Source organism: Dasypus novemcinctus, chromosome 14, assembly GCF_030445035.2.
Source record: "Dasypus novemcinctus isolate mDasNov1 chromosome 14, mDasNov1.1.hap2, whole genome shotgun sequence".
Lineage (NCBI taxonomy): Eukaryota > Metazoa > Chordata > Mammalia > Cingulata > Dasypodidae > Dasypus > Dasypus novemcinctus.
This window is the reverse complement of record NC_080686.1, coordinates 95,955,455-95,975,768: the sequence shown is the minus strand read 5'-3', so window position 1 is coordinate 95,975,768 and position 20,314 is coordinate 95,955,455. Positions and strand designations below refer to the sequence as shown.

Below are 20,314 nucleotides of genomic sequence, written 5' to 3'. Positions count from 1 at the left end.
GTGGATGCGTTAACTGGTATAGTTTCTAGAAAATCTGTGAGCAGAAAATTCACTGGTGTTAGACGGTGACTTTCTAGAACAATGACAATTAACTTTTTTTAGGAGCTTCTGGAGATTGAACTCAGGACCGCGTACATAGAAGCAGGTGCTCAACCACTGAGCTACACTCACTCTGTGACAATTAACTTTAAAGAAAGATATATTTTTGTTTATTTATTTTTCCTCCCCCTCCTCTGTTCTCGCTGTCTGATCTCTGCGTCTGTTTGTTGTGTGCTCTCTGTGTTTGCTTGTCTTTGTTTTTAGGAGGCAGTGGAATTGAACCTGGGACCTCCCAAGTGGGAGGGAGGTGCCCAATCGCTTGAGCCACATATGCTTTCTGGCAATTAAGTTCTATGTTGAGCTTGTCACTTTTAAAATGTGCCTTTCATTCACTTGATTTATTTCATTAAAGCTGCCAATGATCCTGTGAGGTTATTGTTATCACTCTTCAAGATGAGGAAATTGACACCAAGGTAGTTCAAGATCATACTGATAGCAAGATCATACTGATAGAGTGGGGGTCAAATCCGCATCCTCTTTATGGAGAGCGTTAAATAAACCACAGAGAGAAGGGTGGCAGCCATCTTCTACCTGACATCATGGCTGCCCTCAGACTGGTTATGAAGCTCAGGATTGTCAAAAAGACGACCAAAAAGTTCATCCAGCAACAGTCGGATCCCACATATCACAATTAACATAACTGGTGGAAACCCAGAGACATTGGCGAGAGGGTGCAGAGAAGACTCAAGGGCCAGATCTTGATGTCCAACACTGGTTATGGGAGCGTGTGGTGATTTGGAAATGTACGTACCCCAGGAAAACATGTCCTTAAACTTAATCCATTCCTGTGAGTGTGAACCCACTGTCAGGAGGACTTTTTGATGAGGTATTTCAGTTAAGTTGTTGTCCACCTCAATTAGAATGGGTCTTAATCCCATTACTGGACTATTTTAAAAGGGGAGTGAAACTCGGGCTCAGAGAGAGAAAGCCACCGGGGGCGCAGCCTGAAGCTGAATATCAGCGGAACCCCAAAGCAAAGGGAAGCCGGGAGAGGCCTCCATGTATATTGCTCGTGACAGAGGAGGATCCAGGATCCAGGATCACGGGCGGCCAGCCCCACAGTGCCAATCTTTAGGAAGAAAGCATTGCCTTGATGACACCTTGGTTTGGACTTTTTCCCCAGCCTCAAAACCGTGAGTTAACAAATCCCCTAAGCCAAGCCACTGCATGGTATTTGCTTGAGCAGCCAAGGAAACGAAGAGACCAACAAGAAAATGAAACAGATGCTGCCTAGCAGCTTCTGAAACTTCCTAGTCTACATTTCAAGAAGCTGGAAGTGCTGCCGATATGCAACAAATCTTACTGTGCTGAGATTGCTTACAACATTTCTTGCAAGAACCGCAAAGCCATTGTGGAAAGTGCAGCCCAGCTGGCCACCAGAGCCCCCAGTCCCAATACCAGGCTGCACAGGGAAGTACAGAACAGACAACTAATTGGCAAGTCTTAACTTGTGTTAAATAAAAACCATAAAAATTGTTTTAAAAAAAGAAAGACTCCTTTGGTTCTTGGTTCAGGCTGGTCAGCTGACCAATCGCTTCGGGAATAGGGAAGCAGTTTGTGGAAGGGGAAGAGTGTTGACGCGGAAGAGAAATAGATTCTGGTTGGGGAAGCTTTCCCTCGACTCCATGGCTGAGTAGCGCATCTACTCTCCTGGACAGTAACACACCCGGTGCGGCATGGCCCAGTGCGGCCGCCGTAGAGTCCCCGTTGCCATGGCGCCCAGGTTCTGGCGCAGAGGCGCCGAGGCGTGACAGTGAAGGGCGAAGAGAGTTTTCGGGGTCCGGGTGGGGCTTCCGGAGACAGCGAGCCGGAGAGGCGCCATGGGCCGGAGTAAGCGCCCCCTCCCACTTTCCGCCGTCGTGTGTCCTCCCCTGGGAGCCTTCCCGGTTCCCCGGGGCCCTTGCAGCCAGTACCGACCACCACGGTCCCTTCTCGCTTGCGCTCGCGGACCCTGGCCTGACCTTGTCTTCTGCCCTGTCCAGACCGGCTGGAGAAAAGGGCCAAGGGGGTTGGAATGGATCAGTACCATGTCCGGTCCGACTGGCCAGGAAACCTGGCATTTTTGAGGCTTAGTTTTCTTATCTTTTTACTTCATGATGAAGTTCTTTGATGCACAGAAGGTGTACATTTCAACGAAGCGCCTTTATCTTTTTTTTCCCCTTTGTTGCTTGTGCTTTTGGCGTCCAGTCTATGAAGCTGTTAGCTAACACCAGGTCTTAAAGCTATTTCCTGATAATTTTCTTCTAGGAGTTTTATAGTTTTGGTTCTTATATTTAGGTCTTTTTCATCCATTTTTATGTATAGTATGAGGTAGGGGCCCCCTTCATTCTTTTCCACATGGATATCCAGTTTTCCCAGCACCATTTGTTGAAGAGACTATTCTTTCCTAATTGATTGGATTTGGCAGTCTCATCAAAAATCGATTGACCATAGATGTAAGGATTTCTTTCTGAGCTCTCAGTTCCATCCCATTTGTCTATATGTCTGTTCTTGTGCCAGTGCCATGCTGTTTTGATTACTGTCGCTTTGTAATAAGTGTTAAAATTGGGAAATGTGAGTTCTCCAAACTTGTTCTTCCTTTTCAAGATGACTTTGGCTATTTGGGGCCCCTTACCTTTCCACATAAATTTGATGATTGGCTTTTTCATTTCGTAAATAAGGCTGTTGGAATTTTGATTGGGATTGTGTTGAATCTGTAAATTGCTTTGGGAGGAATGATATCTTAACCATACTTAGTCTTGCAAGGAATGCCCCGCCATTTATTTAGGTCGTCCTTAATTTCTCTCAGCAATATGTTGTAGTTTTCTATTGTATAAGTCCTTCGTATCCTTGGTTAAATTTATCCTAGTCATTTGATTCTTTTAGTTGCTATTGAAAATGGAATTTTTAAAAAATTTCCTCCTCAGATTGTTCATTGCTAATGTATAGAAACACTACTGATTTTTGCATGTTAATCTTGGCACCCAGCTACTTTGCTGAATTTATTCATTAGCTCTAGTAGCTTTGTTGCAGATTTTTCAGGATTTTAAAACTATATAATATCATGTTTTCTATAAATAGTGTAAGTTTTACTTCTTCCTTTCCAATTTGATGCCTTTTATTTTTTCTTTCCTAACTGCTCTGGCTACAACTTTCAGCACAATGTTGAATAACAGGTGACAGTGGCATCCTTGACTTGTTCATGATCTTAGACGGAAAGCTTTCAGTCTTAAACCACTGAGCTGGTTTTTCCTATATGCTATTTATCATGTTGAGAAAGTTTCTTTTTATTCCTAGTTTTCTGAGTGTTTTTTATCAAGAAGTGATGTTAGATTTTGTCAAATGACTTTTTTGTGAGTTGATCATGTTTTTTTTTCTTTTTTGTTCCATTACTGTGTATTACACTAATTGATTATCTTGTATTGAACCACGCTTGTATACCTGGGATAAATCCCACTTGATCATGGTGTATAATTCTGTAATGTGTTGTTGGATTTGGTTTACTAGTATTTTGTTGAGGATTTTATGTCTGTATTAAAAAGGATATTAGTCTGTAATTTTACTTATAGTATTGTTATCTGGCTTTGATATTAAGGTGATGTTGATCTCATAGAATAATTTATGGATTGTTCCCTCCTCCTCAATTTTTTGGAGGAATTTGGTCAGGATTGGTGTTAACTCTTCTTGGAATGTTTGGTTAAATTCACCAGTGAAGCCATGTGGTCCTGGGCTTTTCTTTGTTGGGAGGTTTTTGATTATGGATTCAGTCTCTACTTGTTATTGGTCTGATCAAGTTTTCTATTTTTTTTTGAGACAGTGTAGATAGTTTATGTGCTTCTAGGAATTTGACCATTTCATCTAGGATTTCTCTTTTTTTTTTGGCATATCATTGTTCATAGTATCCTCTTAAAATCCTTCTTTCTATGGGCTTGGTAGTAATGTCCACCCTTTCATTTTTTTTTAGTTTTTATTTTTTTATTCCCCCCGCCCCCCTGCCACTTGCGGCTTTTTGCATGCTGTCTGCTCTCTGTGTCCATTCTCTGTGTGTTCTTCTGTGCGTCTGTATTTATTTTTATTTATTTCTCTCCACCCCTTGCAGCTTGCTCGTTGTCTGCTCTCTGTGTCCGTTCATGGCACTCTTCTGCGTTTTTGTTTATCTCCCTTTCTGTTGCATCACCTTGCTGAGTCAGCTCTTCACAGTGCTAGTGGGCCAGGTGGCACTCCACGGTGCTTGCAGTGCCCAGACTGGCAGCCCTCCGCAGTGTGCGGGTGAGCCTGCCTTCACAAGGAGGCCCCTGGACGTGAACCCATATGGTAGACAGGAGTCCAGCTGATTGAGCCACAGATGCTTCCCCACCCTTTCATTTTTAATTTTAGTTATTTGTGTTCTTTGTGTTCTCTCTTTTTTTTTTTTTTGTCAGTTTAGCTAAAAGCTTGTTGATTTTATTGATCTTTTCAAAGAACCAACTTTTGGTTTCTTTGCTTTTCTTTCTTTCATTTATCTCTGCTCTAATCTTTGTTATTTTCTTCTTTCTGCTTACTTTCAGTTTAGTTTGCTTTTGTTTGTAGAAGCTCTGCTTGTGACGTTATGTTTCCGATATGAGATTTTTCTTCTATTTTAATGAGAGCATTGAGAGCTATAAATTTCTATCTCAGCACTCCCTTTGTTACATTCAGTAAATTTTGATATGTTGTGTGTTTTTTTTTTTATTCATTCATCACAAGATATTTCTTAATTTCCCTTGTGATTTCTCCTTTGGCCTATTGGCTGTTTAATACTGTATTGTATAATTTCCACATATTTGTGAATTTTCCAGTTCTCCATGTTACTGATTCCTAGTTTCATTCCATTGTGATCAGAGACAATACAGTGTATGATTTCAATATTTTAAAATTTATTGAGACTTGTTTTTTTTAACATAACATATGATCTACCCTGGAGAATGATTCATTCTCATTAGTGAAGAATGTGAACTGTTCTGTTGTTGGGTGAAGTGTTCTAGATATGGCTGTTAGGTCAATAGTATTATTTAAGTCTTCTATATCCTTTTGATCTTCTGTCTAGATATTTTCTCCATTATTGAAAGTAGGGTGCTAAAGTCTCCTACTGTTAATGTAGAACCATCTAGTTCTCCCTTCAAATCTCTTAATATTTGTTTTGCAGAGTTTGGAATTCTGCCATGTAAGTGTATATATATATATATTTTTCCAATTTATTTATTAATTTTTCTCTTTATTTTTTTAATGTTACATTAAAAAAATATGAGGTCCCCATATACCCCCCACCCCCCTCACCCCACTCCTCCACCCATAACAACAACCTCCTCCATCATCATGGAGACATTCATTGCATTTGGTGAATGCATCTCTGAGCACTGCTGCACCTCATGGTTAATAAAAGTAGATGCAACCCCAGGTATGGGTTCTTCTGAGGGCTGCAGAGACCCACAGGTTCTATGGTCATGGCAGATGGAGTTCAGTGCCATGTCAGTTGGCCCTTCTTTGGAGTTTGTGTTTCTGTGTGATGGAGCTGGACTCAGATGTGATCTTTGTCCACAAACCTCTCCTGTTACTTTTACCAGAACTGTAGTTGGTGCTGCGGTTTAGTGTATACCCAGGGGACCTGAATCTCTGGACTGACCATGTGATAGCCAGGCCCTGGGCCTCAACAGACTTGCAGCTCCTACACTCTGGTTTATTGGCCGTATATATATATTTATACTTAAGTCTTCTTGTTAAATGGACCTCAGTCAGTATAGAGTGACCTACGTAGTTCCTAGTAACAATTTTTGACTTAAAAAACTTTATCTTACTGATTTGGTTTTTATAGTTTGTTTTCTTTTCCTTGAACAGAGCTCTCTACTCAGACTGGTTTACATACTAGTGGTGGCAGCCCAGAGATGGCAGAGCACATCTGACTGGTACTGACCCAGTGCTGATGGGGCTGCCCTTTCAGCCTCCTTCCCACCTACTTTGGCCTGTTCCTCACTAGGACCTGGCCTGTAGCCCTCTCTGTCTCTCAGTTTAGACAAAACTTAGAGCAGCAGGACCACACCCTATGTATGATATTTTAATTTGTATGTAACTAACTGAACCCTCTGCTACACTGGTGGTAGGAAATGGGGGGATGTTTTGTCTTTTTTCTAAAAACATGTCTTAGCAAGCATCCACATATCTTACCACCAGTGTAGCAGGGTGTTCAGTTAATTACATACAAATGATAGCATCCATACACTTTTTGGCATTTTTGTAAAAGCCTACCTTCACTTTTAGGGATGGGCATAGAGGTGGGGCAGAATGTGCTGCAAAAACTTGGTCTCAGCTAGAAGAGCCTGTGTGTTTAGGCAAGCCTAGGCAGTCTGGCAAGACCCTTATTTGTTCACGTTTTGAGGCTGTATAGTAGAGTGGTTAAGAGGACATGGTCTAGCACCGGGCTGCCTCACTTAAAACCTGGCTCTAGCACTTACCACCATGACTTGGGGCAAGTTTTTAAAACTCTCTGTTCCTCAATTTTCTCATCTAACAAGTGGAGATAATAGCAGTACCTACTCACACATCAAAACATGTAGAGCATTTAGAATAATGCCTGACACCTTGTAAGTAGCAATGAATAAGTCAATTATTTTGGGGAGTATGAGTGTGCAATATTTCCCTGTTCTGCCTAAAATGGGAGGGTTCAACTGGATTAATAAAATTTTTAATAACGCTGTTTCTCCATTGTTCTCACCTCTTTGAGTCCAGCTGGTCCTATGAAGATGATTCATGACTTCGTTCTGGGCTCCAGCTGTGGACCAGGGTATTGTCGCCAGGCTCATGGCCCATCTTCATCACATATTTCTGTTCTCCAGAGTCAGGCCAGCCTCTTCTTCTCATCACTCTTGTCAGAGGGGTGGTGATCCCATTCCTGCACTTCCTGTGGGCAGGCTCTTTTATTCCTCCTGGAAATTGAACAAGTGATCATTGCTTTACAAATTGCAAAGCACAATCTTCAGCATTCTTTTCCTTTCTCCTCAGCATCAGTTAAACTGATAAATATTGGATAGAGGAATAAATGAATGACCCCTCCTTTATAGATTGTTGGGAAATGCTTTCCTTTTCTGCCCTCTGTCAGCTCAACTATCCCTCTTAGTTGCAAGTTGCTGCATGTTTGGATCGTTTAGTGGATCCCCTCCACCACAAGATTCTGCTCCAACATTCTTATATTTGTTAGCCATCAACTCTTTCTCCATCCAAACGGCAAAATATATGTAGACTCTGCATCCATACACACGCAAACAATTAAGACTTGACTGTAAGGTATTGTAAGTCTTTCTCTCCTCAGACTCACATCATGACATTACAAAAATTCTAGCAGGAGGCAGTACTTTTCTATTATCTTTTCTTTTGAAAATCACCTGGGAGTAGGGAACTGACATTAAACTGTAAAGGAAAATCAGTGCATTAAAAACATAATAGCCCCACGATGAACAATGGAGACAGAAGTGTAATACGCAACAAATTTTCTTCCAGTCACAGAAGATCTTATTAGACGGAATGCCGAACACAATGACTGTATAATTTTCTCCCTGGAGGAGCTCTCCTTGCATCAGCAAGAAATAGAAAGACTAGAACATATTGACAAATGGTGCCGGGATTTAAAAATCCTCTACCTACAAAATAATCTCATTGGAAAAATTGGTAAGTTTTCAGTACCTTTTCCTCATAGCTTCTTTAACAGTTTGAATGGGAAAATTTTGGAAAATGCAGTGTGATTATTACAGTAAGGTAATAACTGCAATACAGTACACGAGAAAATAAATGTAGCCATGTCTCCATAGTTGTGAATGGACCATTGCCCTGAACATTTTCTTGGGCAGTCAGTCTCCTTGCCCAAAGGCTCTCCAGCAAGAAGTTAGGAGGAGCAGCTAGTTAAAGGTGGAGAGCCTAGTAGTTGACCTGATCACTGCAGCCTGATTTTTAAGAATGTTTGATAAGGAGGAGGCTATACCCCAGGCATTCCCATGGTTTTACACCACTCTGCCATACTGAAAGGAGTATGTGGGACTTGACCTCATCCTTGTTAAGTTGACACAGATTGTGATAGCTAGTACTGCCCTACTTATTGTGAATGTGTATGTGCCAGGCATTGGAGTCAGTCTTCAGTATTGAGGGAGCCTCAAAATGTACCAGAGAGGTGGAGACAGGAGATAGGCAGATGAAGATCAAACTTCCTGGAGAATGCGGTGAGGCTGGCAGGCTCAGGGGTGTGCTGATCCTGCTCCCCAGGATGAAACCTGCCCACCCAGACACATGCAGAACTGCACAACCACAGGCCCCAGCTGGGTGCCCTGCTTTGTGGTGGGAGGGGTCAAGACCTTGTGGTTTCTGCTGGAAGGAAGATTCCAGAGAGCTAGGAGGAAGTGAGTCTGACATGCCCAGTTTCTTCTTCCAAGCACCAAGTGGTCCTTCTGCCCTGGGGAAGAGTGGATTAGGGGGCAAAGAGAAGGGAGGCCTGTGGGGTCACTCTGGCCAAGGTCCTGCTATATGAAAACAGGAGGAGTGAGGCAGGAGTCCACCCCATACCCAGAAAAGCAACAGTATAATTTAGCACTAGGAGAGGCTCTAGTGTTGGGCGAACCTGGGCTCAAACCCTCCCCCTGCCACTTAAAAGCTTTGTGAAATTTGCCTTGTCAGTTAACTCGTCCAAGCCTTAGCTTTTCCAGCTGTAAAACAGGATTGACAACACCTGAGTGGAAGCATTGCTTGACCTGATGGCCTTGGTATTCTGCATTGGCACACAGGAAAGTGCTCCCTGAGTGACAGCGCCCCGTGATGCTATAGTTATTAGTATCATTTATCCCAGGTGCCCCAGGCTAGCCAAATAGAAGCCTGGAGTGGGAGGGCAAACAGAACAGAGTTGGGGGAAAGAGATGGAGCTGTGGGTTGATGAGACAGAAAGAATGCCAGTACCTATGGTTTTCAGCACTGGAGCCCATAGGTCAACTTTTAAGATTACATTTTAAATTTCCATGGTGATGGGCAGTTTGGTCTCTGCAGGGGCCATCTGGCAATGTTTGGAGACATTGCTGGTTGTCACAAGTATGTGTTTGGGTGCTCCTGGCATCTAGTGTGTAGAGGCCAGGGGTGCTGCTATACATCCTACAATGCACAGGATGTCCCCCCTCTCCTCAAAGAATTAATGGAGAACCCTGGTGTAGTGGTTACCTCCTTTCTCGTGGATAATGAAAATTGACTGTAAGATTGTAAAAAGCATAGAATTTGCATCATTTTTTGAACATTTACTAAAATCCTATTTCTTTAGATAATTATTTTTGGTTTCTTATACTTTACCAGAAATTAGAAATTCTGGCACATTGTTCAATTAAAAAGGCTGTTATAGAAAACCATCAGCTTTTATATGTGAGGACATAAAAGAACGGTCCAAACTGTACAGATCTAAAAGAGTTCCCGAAATTTTAATCCCCACAGCTGGGTCCATCACAATTGCTAATTAGTAGCATAGTATTTCAGTCCTTTTCAGAGATGTGAGAAAGCTTAAATTTTTGCTTCCAAAGTATTCTTAAATTAAGCACTCTTTTAAATTCTAATAATGGGATTTTTCAGTGCTACTCCACCCATAAACATTTAGGCACTTATTTAGCAAGAAAAATGAGTTCTCTAGGATACAGACTTGCTCTTTGCCACTGGTGTAAAAGTTTGAGAAACAGTCGCCTTTCCTAAAGCCCTGTTCCTCCTTGGGAGACACAGGTGGGGTGGAGAGGAAAGCTTTTCTTAGAGTTGAGCCAAGTGCGAGCTGAGGACCAGCTGCATCCAGTTCAAGTGTGGCTTCTGGGTGGCACCAAGCCTGCTGAATGTGAATCTGCGCTGGTAATCCACGTTTCAACAGTTCATACCTGGGTAAGGTTGAGAGCCACGAGATCTGGAACTGAGAGAGGGATCTGGTCCTTTACAAGTTTGTAGTTCTGGTTATGGCAATCAGAGAGAGCTGCTTCCGGGCTGGTTTGGGCCAGGACAGCCAGGTTGCCTTCCAGCTGCCAAGGGACTCTACACATTTTTACTTATAGAGCCTTTATTTCTCTCTCTGACCAATTTGGTGGCTGCCAATCTTGAGGAACACATTTAGGAAATCCCTCCAGAACAGATTTTATATTTTTTCTATCAGATGACTCTTGTAGCATTTAGAGGGCTATAGATTTAACAAAACAAGGGAAGGGAAATTCTATTTCAAATCAGTATTTTATTGTGGGCTGGGGATTTTAACAGTGATAACTTTAATTATTCTTGCTAATGATGCAATGTTTATCATAATTCCTGGCACAGAGAGGACCTCCAAATCTGTTACTATGAAATACTCGGATATTGCTGAGAGAACTTATATAAGCATTCGTATTACTTAGGAGAATGATTTAATTGCTGAGGGAAGCTTTAGTAATAATTTATTCCAAAATCTCATTTTAAAAAATGAGCAAACAGGCACAGAGAAGTAAACTGTTATTCTCAGGTCTATGGAAACCAATCTACAGTGTTGTACAAATTGTAGAAAGCATGTTGATGATGATGATGGTGCTGACTATAAATCACATTTGATCCTCATGGTATCCCTGGGAAATGGGCAGAGGAGGTATTATTTAAGGTAGGCTACCCCAAATGCACATTTCTTGGCAGGGTGTTCTGCATTCATGTCATCTTGGAAAGCTCTGTTCTATGTCTTTTTTTTTTTTTTTTAAAGATTTATTTATTTATTTAATTCCCCCCCTCCCCCGGTTGTCTGTTCTCTGTGTCTATTTGCTGCGTCTTGTTTCTTTGTCTGCTTTTTTGTCAGTGGCACAGGAAGTGTGGGCAGCGCCATTCCTGGGCAGGCTGCTCTTTCTTTTCACGCTGGGCGGCTCTCCTCATGGGCGCACTCCTTGTGCGTGGGGCTTCTCTACGTGGGGACACCCTTGCGTGGCATGGCACTCCTTGCGCACATCAGCACTGCGCATGGGCCAGCTCCACACGGGTCAAGGAGGCCCAGGGTTTGAACCGCGGACCTCCCATGTGGTAGACGGACGCCCTAACCACTGGGCCAAGTCCGTTTCCCTGTTCTATCTCTTAAGTTATATTATAGTGATTTAGCATCCAGGCTCTGGAATAAAATTTCCTGGCTCTGCCACTTAATATTGGCAGATGAATTCTCTGTACTTTGGTATTTTCATTTATAAAAGAAAGACAATGATGGTTTCTAGCTCATAGCATTATTATTAGGCTTAAATGAGATAATATATAGAGAATGTTTAGAACATTGCATGGCATAGAAGATGTACTCAACAACACTTGCTTCTGTATTATTAGCTGTTTGGAAAAGGTCCCATCTTATAATGATTCTTTGGCTTATTTATGCTTGTTGTTTTGCCTGCTGTCATATTTATTAAAGATGATAATCCTGTATCTGAATGGTATTTGTTGCAAGTAACGGAAAACCCAACCCAATGTGGCTTAACAGTGAAGAAATCTATTATTGTTCCCAACATTAAGTGTAGAGGTAGGATCGGCTTCAGGATTGGTTTATTCCTTCCCATTGTTCCACTAGCCAGCGTGGGCTTCATTCTAAAGCTGGTGTCCCTCATGTTTGCAAGATGACAGTATCAACTGGGATAAAGCTTCTTTTTCAACACCCATTAGGAAAAAATGAGGGAAAATTCCCAAATGGAATATGGCTCTTTCCCTTTCATCTGGGATCGGCAATACTTGGTTTGCAGGCCCTTTTCTACAAGATGTGCTTGACAGTCAAGTGCTATGGCCACATGGCCTAAGCCTGGATTCCTGAGCCATCACCAACGAAGGATATGGAATTGCCACACGTAGGCCCAGCTTGGTTGATCCTAACCCCCTGCGGTGGGGCTGGTGGAAGAATGAGCAAAACCAGAGTCCTTTGGGAAGGATGGAGAGAGGAATGGTTGTTGTATATGCAACCATCAATGTCTGATGTACAGGTTTAGATTTGATAAAGCAGCATGGTTTTGATAACCGTTATACTAATCCTTAGATTCTCTATCATTTTCATAATAGATTCTGTATAAATGTCTTTTAGCTTGAAATTAATTAATTACATTCTCTATATATTTCAGAAAATGTTAGCAAACTGAAGAAACTTGAATATTTGAATTTAGCTTTAAACAACATTGAAAAAATTGAAAATTTGGAAGGTAAGAATTTTGTTCTCTTATTATGAGATAAAGTTGGGATTTAAAATTAGATATAAATCGTATTTCTTAATAGGTATATTCTTCAAATTAACATTTTGTATGTCTTATATTCATTAATACTTATTGTAAAAATTCAAACAATCAAGAGATATAGATATTCAAAAAAGAAAGTCTACTTCACCCCTTCCTAACCCATTCTCCCTCCCCCAGTTAACTGATGTTAACAATTTGGTGTGTAGGAGGTAGTTTTGTTCCATTTTGCTTTGTATCAAAGGATTCATACTATGAATATTGTTATGAATGTTAATTTCTTCCCTGAGGAAATACATCTTCGAGATCTTTTCTATGATAATCTGTTTATCTACCTTGTTACTTTGATATTCAGTAATGGGGCAGGGGCTATGCAATGGAATGATTGTAGACTTACTTATCTTACCATTTTTCTGCAAATGGACATTTGGGTGGGATCACATGTACTTTTTTTCCTCAAAAAATCTCTTACTTGGAATATTTAGACCTTTACACTTTTTTTGTTGAGATAGAACCCAAAAATACCATAAAATCTATCCTTTTAATGTACTCAAATCATCATTCTTAACTATATTCACAGGTTGTACAAACATCACCACTATCAAATTCCAGGACATATGCATTGCCCCTTATAGCAGTTTGATATTGTTTGTGTATTCTAAAAGGAGATATTGGATTATGTTTGTGAATTGGTTTGTTCTTCTGGGAATATTAGATTGGATTGGATTCAAAGGTATCAGTTTTACGTGATTAAATAATGATTAAGGCTTTGATTGGGCCAAGGTAGTAGGATGTTGAGTCCCTACCCTCTTGGTAGGTGGGGACTCACAGAGAAAATGACATGGCAGAGAAAAAAGTTAGAGCTTTGATCCTGGAGCCCAGAAAGTAAGCACACAGAGAAGCAGATACGTGAGGAAAGAGAAGAGAGAAAAGCTGTTTGCCTGATAGTCTACAGCTGCCCTTGTGGAGAGAGCGAAGCAGCTGAGCCCAGAGAGAAACAGTCCCCTGGAGAAAGAGACAAGACTTATCCCAGCCTGCAGCTGAGATTGGAAGAAGCTGGGACCATGCAGCCTTGGGAGGAACAGGAAGACTGAACCCTCACAGACATCGCCTGCTATCTTGCATCAACATGTGGCAACATGACTTTGGGTGAGAAAGTACCTTTTATGGTACCTTGAGTTGGACCCTTTAGGGCCTGGTGACTGTAAGCTTCTACCCCAAATAAAGGCCCTTTATAAATGCCAACAGATTTGTGGTACTTTGCATCAGTATCCCTTTGGCTGACTAATACACCCATACCCATTATCTTTCAATCCCATTTGCTCCTCCTCCAATCTCTTAGTAACCATTAATCTGTCTCCATGGATTTGCCCAATCTAAACATTTAATATGAATCATTCGATATGTAGCTTTTGTGTTTGGCATCATTCGCTTAGCATATATTTCCAAGATTCATTCAAATTGTAGCATGCACCAGTACTTCATTTGTTATTGTGGCTCAATAGTATTCTGTTTTAGGAATCTGCCTCATTTTGTTTATCCCTTTGTTGGTTTATGCCATTTGGCTTGTTTCTATTTTATGGCTATTGTGAATAATGCTGCTGTGAACATTGGGTACAAGATGTTTTCTATTCACTTGGTGAGGGGATTACTGGGTCATATGGTAACTATGTTTAACTTTCTGAGGAACTTTCTAAATGTTTTCCAGATAACTGCACCATTTTATATTCCTACCAACAGTGTAAGTGGTATCATTTTGTCCCACATACTCAGTAACACTTATTGTTTTCCTTTTTTAATTTTTTTATTATAACTATCTTAGTGGGTATGAAGTAGTTTCTAATTGTGGTTTAATTTGCATTTGCATTTCCCTAATGACTAATGATGGTGAACATTTTTTCATATGCTAAGTGGCCATTTCTATATCTTCTTTGGAGATATATCCATTCAAATCCTTGCCCATTTTTAAATTGGATTATTTGTCTTTTTATTGTTGAGTTGTAAGTATTCATTATATATTCTGCATACTAGGTATCAGGTATATGATTTGTAAATATATTTTTCCATTTCACAGGTTGTATCTTTACTTTTTTAATGAAGTCATTTGTAGCACAATAGGTTTTTTTTTTTTAAAGATTTATTTATTTATTTATTTATTTCTCTCCCCTTCACCCCACCCCCCTGCCTGGGTTGTCTGTTCTCTCTGTTTGCTGCATCTTCTTCTTTGTCCACTTCTGTTGTTTTCAGCGGCATGGAACTCTGTGTTTCTTTTTGTTGTATCATCTTGTGTCAGCAATCCGTGTGGGCGATGCCATTCTTAGACAGGCTGCACTTTATTCCGCGCTGGGTGTCTCTCCTTATGGGGTGCACTCCTTGTGCATGGGGCTCCCCTATGCGGGGGACACCCGTGCATGGCACAGCACTCCTTGCACGCATCAACACTGCGCATGGGCCAGCTCCACACGGGTCAGGGAGGCCCAGGGTTTGAACCGCGGACCTCCCATGTGGTAGATGGATGCCCTAACCACTAGGCCAAGTCCGCTTCCCAGCACAATAGGTTTTGATGAATTCTGATTTGTCTGTTCTTTTTGTTGTTGTTGTTGTTCATGCTTTTGGTGTCATATTTAAGAATCTATTCCCAAATTCATTGTATGAAGATTTACTCCTATATTTTCTTTTAAGAGTTTTATGGTTTTATTTCTTATATTTAGGTCATTGATCCATTTTGAGTCAATTTTTATGTGTGGTATGAGGTAGGGGTCTAAATTCATTCTTTTTTATGTGAATATTCAGTTGTCCCAGTACCATTTGTTGAAAAAACTATTTTTCCTCATTGAATGGTCTTGTCATCCTTGTAGAAAATTAACTGACCATAGATATATGCATTTATGGGGGGAATTTCAGTTCTATTCTGTTGATCCATATGTCTATCCCTATGCTAGTAAAATAGTCTTTGTTACTGTAAATTTGTAGTAAGTTTTGAAATTGGAAAGTATAAGTTTTCCAACTTTGTTCTTTTGCAAGATTGTCTTGGCTCTTCTGCATTCCTTGCATTTCCATGTAAATTTTAGGATCAGCTTGTCAATTTCTGCAGAAAAAGGCCGTTGGAATTTTGATAGATATTGCACTGAAGCATGTAGATCACTACAGGGAGTATTGCCTCTTAAAATTTTTCACTCTTCCAATCCATGAACACAAGGTATCTTTCCATTTATTTAGGTCTTCTTTAGTTTATTTCAACAGTGTTTTGTTGTTTTCAGTGTATGAGTCTTGGATTTTTTGGTTAAATTTACACCTAGGTATTTTATCCTTTTGATGCAATTATAATGGAATTGTTTTTTCAATTTCATATTGGAATTTTTCAGTGCTAATGTATAGAAATAAAACTAGTTTTTGTTACCTTCAACTTGCTGAACTTGATTATTATCTGATAGCTTTGTGTTTGTATGTATGTATGTATTCTTTAGGAATACATACAGGTAATCTGCAAATAGAAGTTGTTTTATTTCTGCCTTCCCTATCTGGGTGCTTTTACTTAATTTTCTAGTTATTTGTCCTGTCTAGAACAACAAGTATAATGTTGAATAGAAGTGGTGAGAGTGGACATCATTGTTTTGCTCCTGATTTTAGGGTGAAAGCATGCAGTCTTTCACCATTAAGTATGCTGTTAGCTGTGGATTTTTCATAGATGTCTTTTATTAGGTTGAGGAACTTCACTTCTATTCCCAGTTCATTGGGTAATCTATCATGAAAGGGGATTTATTGAAATAGATTTTTTTTATGTCTTTTGAGGTCATGTGTGTTTTTTGTTTTTTTTTTTCTTTATTAGCATGTATATTATAGTCATTGTTTTCTGTATATTGAACCAACCTTGCATTCTTGGGAAAAATTCCACTTGTAATGGCATATAATATTTTTTATATGCTGTTCATTTGTTCTGCTAGTATTTGTTGAGGAGTTTAGTCTCAGAAGTTTTTGAGGGATTAGTGTAGCTTTCTTTTCTTGAATAGTCTTTGTCTGGTTTTGCTATCTGGGTAATACTGGCTTCACAGAATGAGCCAGGAAGTGTTCCTTCTTCTACTTTTTGGAAGAATTTATGAAAGATTGGTGTTAATTCTTTTTAAAATTTGTGAATTTAAATAAGTGGTGTTTTTTACACACTTATTTATATATATAAATATATATACACACACACACACATGTTTTAATATAACAAATTGAATTTGTTAAAATTCACCAATGAAGCCATTTGGTCTTGGGCTTTTTATTTTCTTTCTTTCTTTTTTTTTTAATGTTACATTAAAAAAATATAAGAGGTCCCCATATACTCCCTACCCCCCTCACCCCACTCCTCCCACATCAACAACCTCTTTCATCATCATGGGACATTCATTGCATTTGGTGAATACATTTTGGAGCACTGCTGCCCCACATGGATAATGGTTTACACTGTAGTTTACACTCCCCCCCCGTCCACCCAGTGGGCCATGGCAGGACATACATTGTACAGCATCTGTCCCTGCAGTACCACCCAGGACAACTCCAAGTCCTGAAAATGCCCCCACATCATATCTCTTCTTCTCTCTCCCTACCCTCAGCAGCTACTGTGGCCACTTTCTCCACATCAATGCTATGATTTCTTCCATTACTAATCACAATATTTCCACAGTAGAATATCAGTAAGTCCACTCTAACCCATATCTAATCCATATTCTATTCCTCCATCTTTTGGACCCTGGGATGGTTATGTCAACTCTGCCTCTATATCAAGAGGAGGCTTAGATTCCACATGGATGATGGATGTAATTTTCCTGCTTGCAGTTGTAGGTACACTTGGCTCCCTGGTGTGGTGGTTGACCTTCTTCACCTCCCTGATAGCTGGCCAGGATAAGTCCAATAAACCAGAGGGTAGGAGTTGCAAATCTGCTGAGGCTCAGAGCCTGGCTGTCACATGGACAGTCCAGAGATTCAGGTCTCCTGAGTATACACCATCCCCAGTGCTTGGGCTTTTCTTTACGGAAAGATAAAAAATTCAATGTTTTTTAATTGCTATGGGTCTGTTCAGATTTTCTGTTTCTTCTTGATTCAGTTTTGGTAGTTTGTGTCTTCCTAGGAACTTTCCCATTTCATCTAGGTTTTCTAATTTGTTGGCATAAAATTGTTCTTTGTATTCTTTCATAATCCTTTTTAATTCTGTAAGCTCATTAGTACCATTCCCTCTATTATTTCTGATTTTAGTAATTTGCGTTTTCTTTTTTTATTCTTTGTTGGTCTAGCTTAAGGTCTGTTAATTTGGTTGATCTTTTCAAAGAAACAATTTTGGAGTTTGTTGATTTTCTCTATTGTTGTCTATTTTATTTATTTCTATTCTAATCTTTATTTCCTTCCTTCTGTTTGTTTTGTGTTGAGTTTGCTCTTCTTTTTATAATTTCTAAAGATAGAACATTAGGTTACTGAATTGAGATTTTTTCTTCTTTTTTTAAGTATTGGCATTTACAAATATAAATTTCCTTCTGAGTATGGCTTTCTTTGAATCCCATAAGTTTGATATGTTTTCATTTTCATTCATCTTAAAGTATTTTCTAATTTCTCTTGTGGTTTATTCTTTTATTCCTTGGTTATATAGGAATATGTGTTTAATTTCCACATGTTTGTGAATTGCCCAAATTTCCTTCTATTATTAACTTCTAGGATCATTCCATGGTGTTCTGAGAAGATACTTGGTAGGATTTCAATATTTTTAATTTATTGAGACTTGTTTTGTGACCTACCATATCTTCTATACTGGAGAATGTTCCATGAGCCCTTGAGAAGCATGTGTGTTCTGCTTGCTATTATTGGGTGTAGTGTGCTATTGATGTCTGTTAGGTCTAATTTTGTTTATAGTGTCATTCAAATCTTCTATTTCCTTGATGATCTTTTGTCTACTTGTTCCATCCTTTTTTTTAATTTAAAAAATAATTTCAAATTCAAAAAAATAAAATAGCACAAAAAGACAGTTCAAATTATGGAAGCATTACTCCTAAAAAGTTCTACCAAGGCACTTTTCTTCATCTCATTCCAACTACTAACTCATTTGTTCTTATACTGTTCAGAAAGATATACAGATAAACACAGATTAGTTAAATGACATAGTCAAGGTCTCCTTATTAATGAAAAAACTGAAGATGAGAAAAAATGCTTAATCATGTATCTCAAAAAACTAAATCCCATATTCTTTTTTAAACAAATAGATTTTATTGATACATATTAATAAAGCGTAAATCCATCTGAAGTATACAAATCAATGGTATTCAGTGTAATCACGTATCTGTGCATTCATCACTTCATTCTTAGAGCACTTTCATTATTCCTATGATAATAAGCAACTAACAAAATGCATCACCTCTCTATGCTTCCCCTGTCATACATAGCTGTTATTCTTTTTTCCTTCTCTCTATTATATTTGTATTTATATTTTGTAAAAACATTCTTATTTATGCAATTCACCCATATTCATGTTTTACATGAGGTTTTACTCTCTTATACAGTCCCCTGTTAAAATTTTTAGGTTTCCTTCTAGTAATATACATGACCTTAGACTTTCCCTTTCAACTATTGTCATACCCATACAATAGCACATTCGTGTCTGGCTTGCTTCACTGAACCTAATGTCCTCCAGGTTTTTCCATGTTGTGACATGTTTCACGACTTCATTTCTTCTTAATGCTGTATAATATTCCATCATGTGTATACACCACAATTTGTTTATCCATTTTTCAGTTGATGTACACCTGGGTTGTTTCCACCTTTTGGCATCTGTAAATAATGCTGCTATGAACATCGATGTGCAGATGTCTGTTCATGTCTCTGCTCTCAGTTCTTGTGGGTATATATCTAGTATTGATATTGCCAGGTCACATGGCAAGCTTATATTCAACTTCCTTAGGAACTTCACAGTGGGTGTACCATTCTACATTCCCACCAACAGTGAATAAGTGTTCCTATCACTCCACATTCTCTCCAACATTTAGTTTTCTGACTTTTTGTTTGCAGCCACTATACTAGGTGTAAAACGATATCTCATTGTTGTTTTGATTTGCATTTCCCTAATTGCTAGTTATGTTGAACATTTTTTCATGTGTTTCTTCACTATTTGTATTTCTTCTTTGGACAATCATCTTCAAGTCTTTTGCCCATTTTTCAATTTGGTAGTTTGTCTTTTTATTGTTGAGTTGTATTATTTCTTTGTATATCATGGATATTAAACCCTTATCGGATATGCGATTGCCAACTATTTTCTCCCATTGAGTCAGCTGTCTTTTCACACTTTTGACAAAGTCCTTTGAGATGCTGTTTAATTTTGAGGAGATCCCATTTATCTCTTTTTTTCTTTTGTTGCTTATACTTTGGATGTAAGATTTAAGAAACTACTGCCTATCAGAAGATCTTGAAGATATTTTCCTATATTTTCTTCTAGGAGTTTTATGGTTGTTGCTTTTATATTTAGGTCCTTGATACATTTTGAGTTAATTTTTGTATAACGTGTGAGATAGGGGTCTTGTTTCTTTCTTTTGGATATGGATGTGCCAGTTCTTGTGGCACCATTTGTTGAATAGACTGTTCTGGCCCAGCTGGGAAGGCTTGATTGCCTTGTCAAAAATCACTTGACTGGAAGTGGATGTGGCTCAAGCAATTGGGTGCACACCTATCACATGGGAGGTCCCGAGTTAGTTCCTAGTGCCCCCTAAAGAAGAGAAAGACAGTGAGCTGACACAACAAGATGACACAACAAGATGATGCAACCAAGAGCCACACAGAGATATAATAAGTGGGGAGTGGAGGTGGCTCAAACCTTTGGGCACCTCTCTCCCACATGGGAGGTCCTGGGTTTAGTTCCCAGTGCCTCCTAAAAAAAGAAGACAAGCATGCAATAAATGGACACAGAGAGCAGACAGTTTGCACAAACAGTAGAGGGGGGTAAATAAATAAATAAATCTTAAAAAAAATATTTATTTTATTTATCTCCCCTTTCCCCCTGT

The 20,314-nt window shown here is 39.4% G+C and overlaps 1 protein-coding gene across 5 annotated transcripts in view; it reads left to right on the top strand.

Moving 5' to 3' along the window:
• The first annotated feature begins 1,668 nt into the window (after positions 1 to 1,668).
• DNAAF11 (dynein axonemal assembly factor 11) overlaps positions 1,669 to 20,314 on the top strand; it is a 111,889-nt gene continuing 93,243 nt past the window's right edge. For all 5 annotated transcript variants that reach the window (XM_058276054.2, XM_058276053.2, XM_071208037.1 and 2 more), the window contains exons 1-3: positions 1,669 to 1,929; positions 7,588 to 7,755; positions 12,186 to 12,263. In XM_058276054.2, coding sequence (XP_058132037.1) covers positions 1,920 to 1,929; positions 7,588 to 7,755; positions 12,186 to 12,263 — 256 coding nt within the window. In that variant the 5' untranslated portion in view covers positions 1,669 to 1,919. The remainder of the gene's footprint in view (positions 1,930 to 7,587; positions 7,756 to 12,185; positions 12,264 to 20,314) is intronic.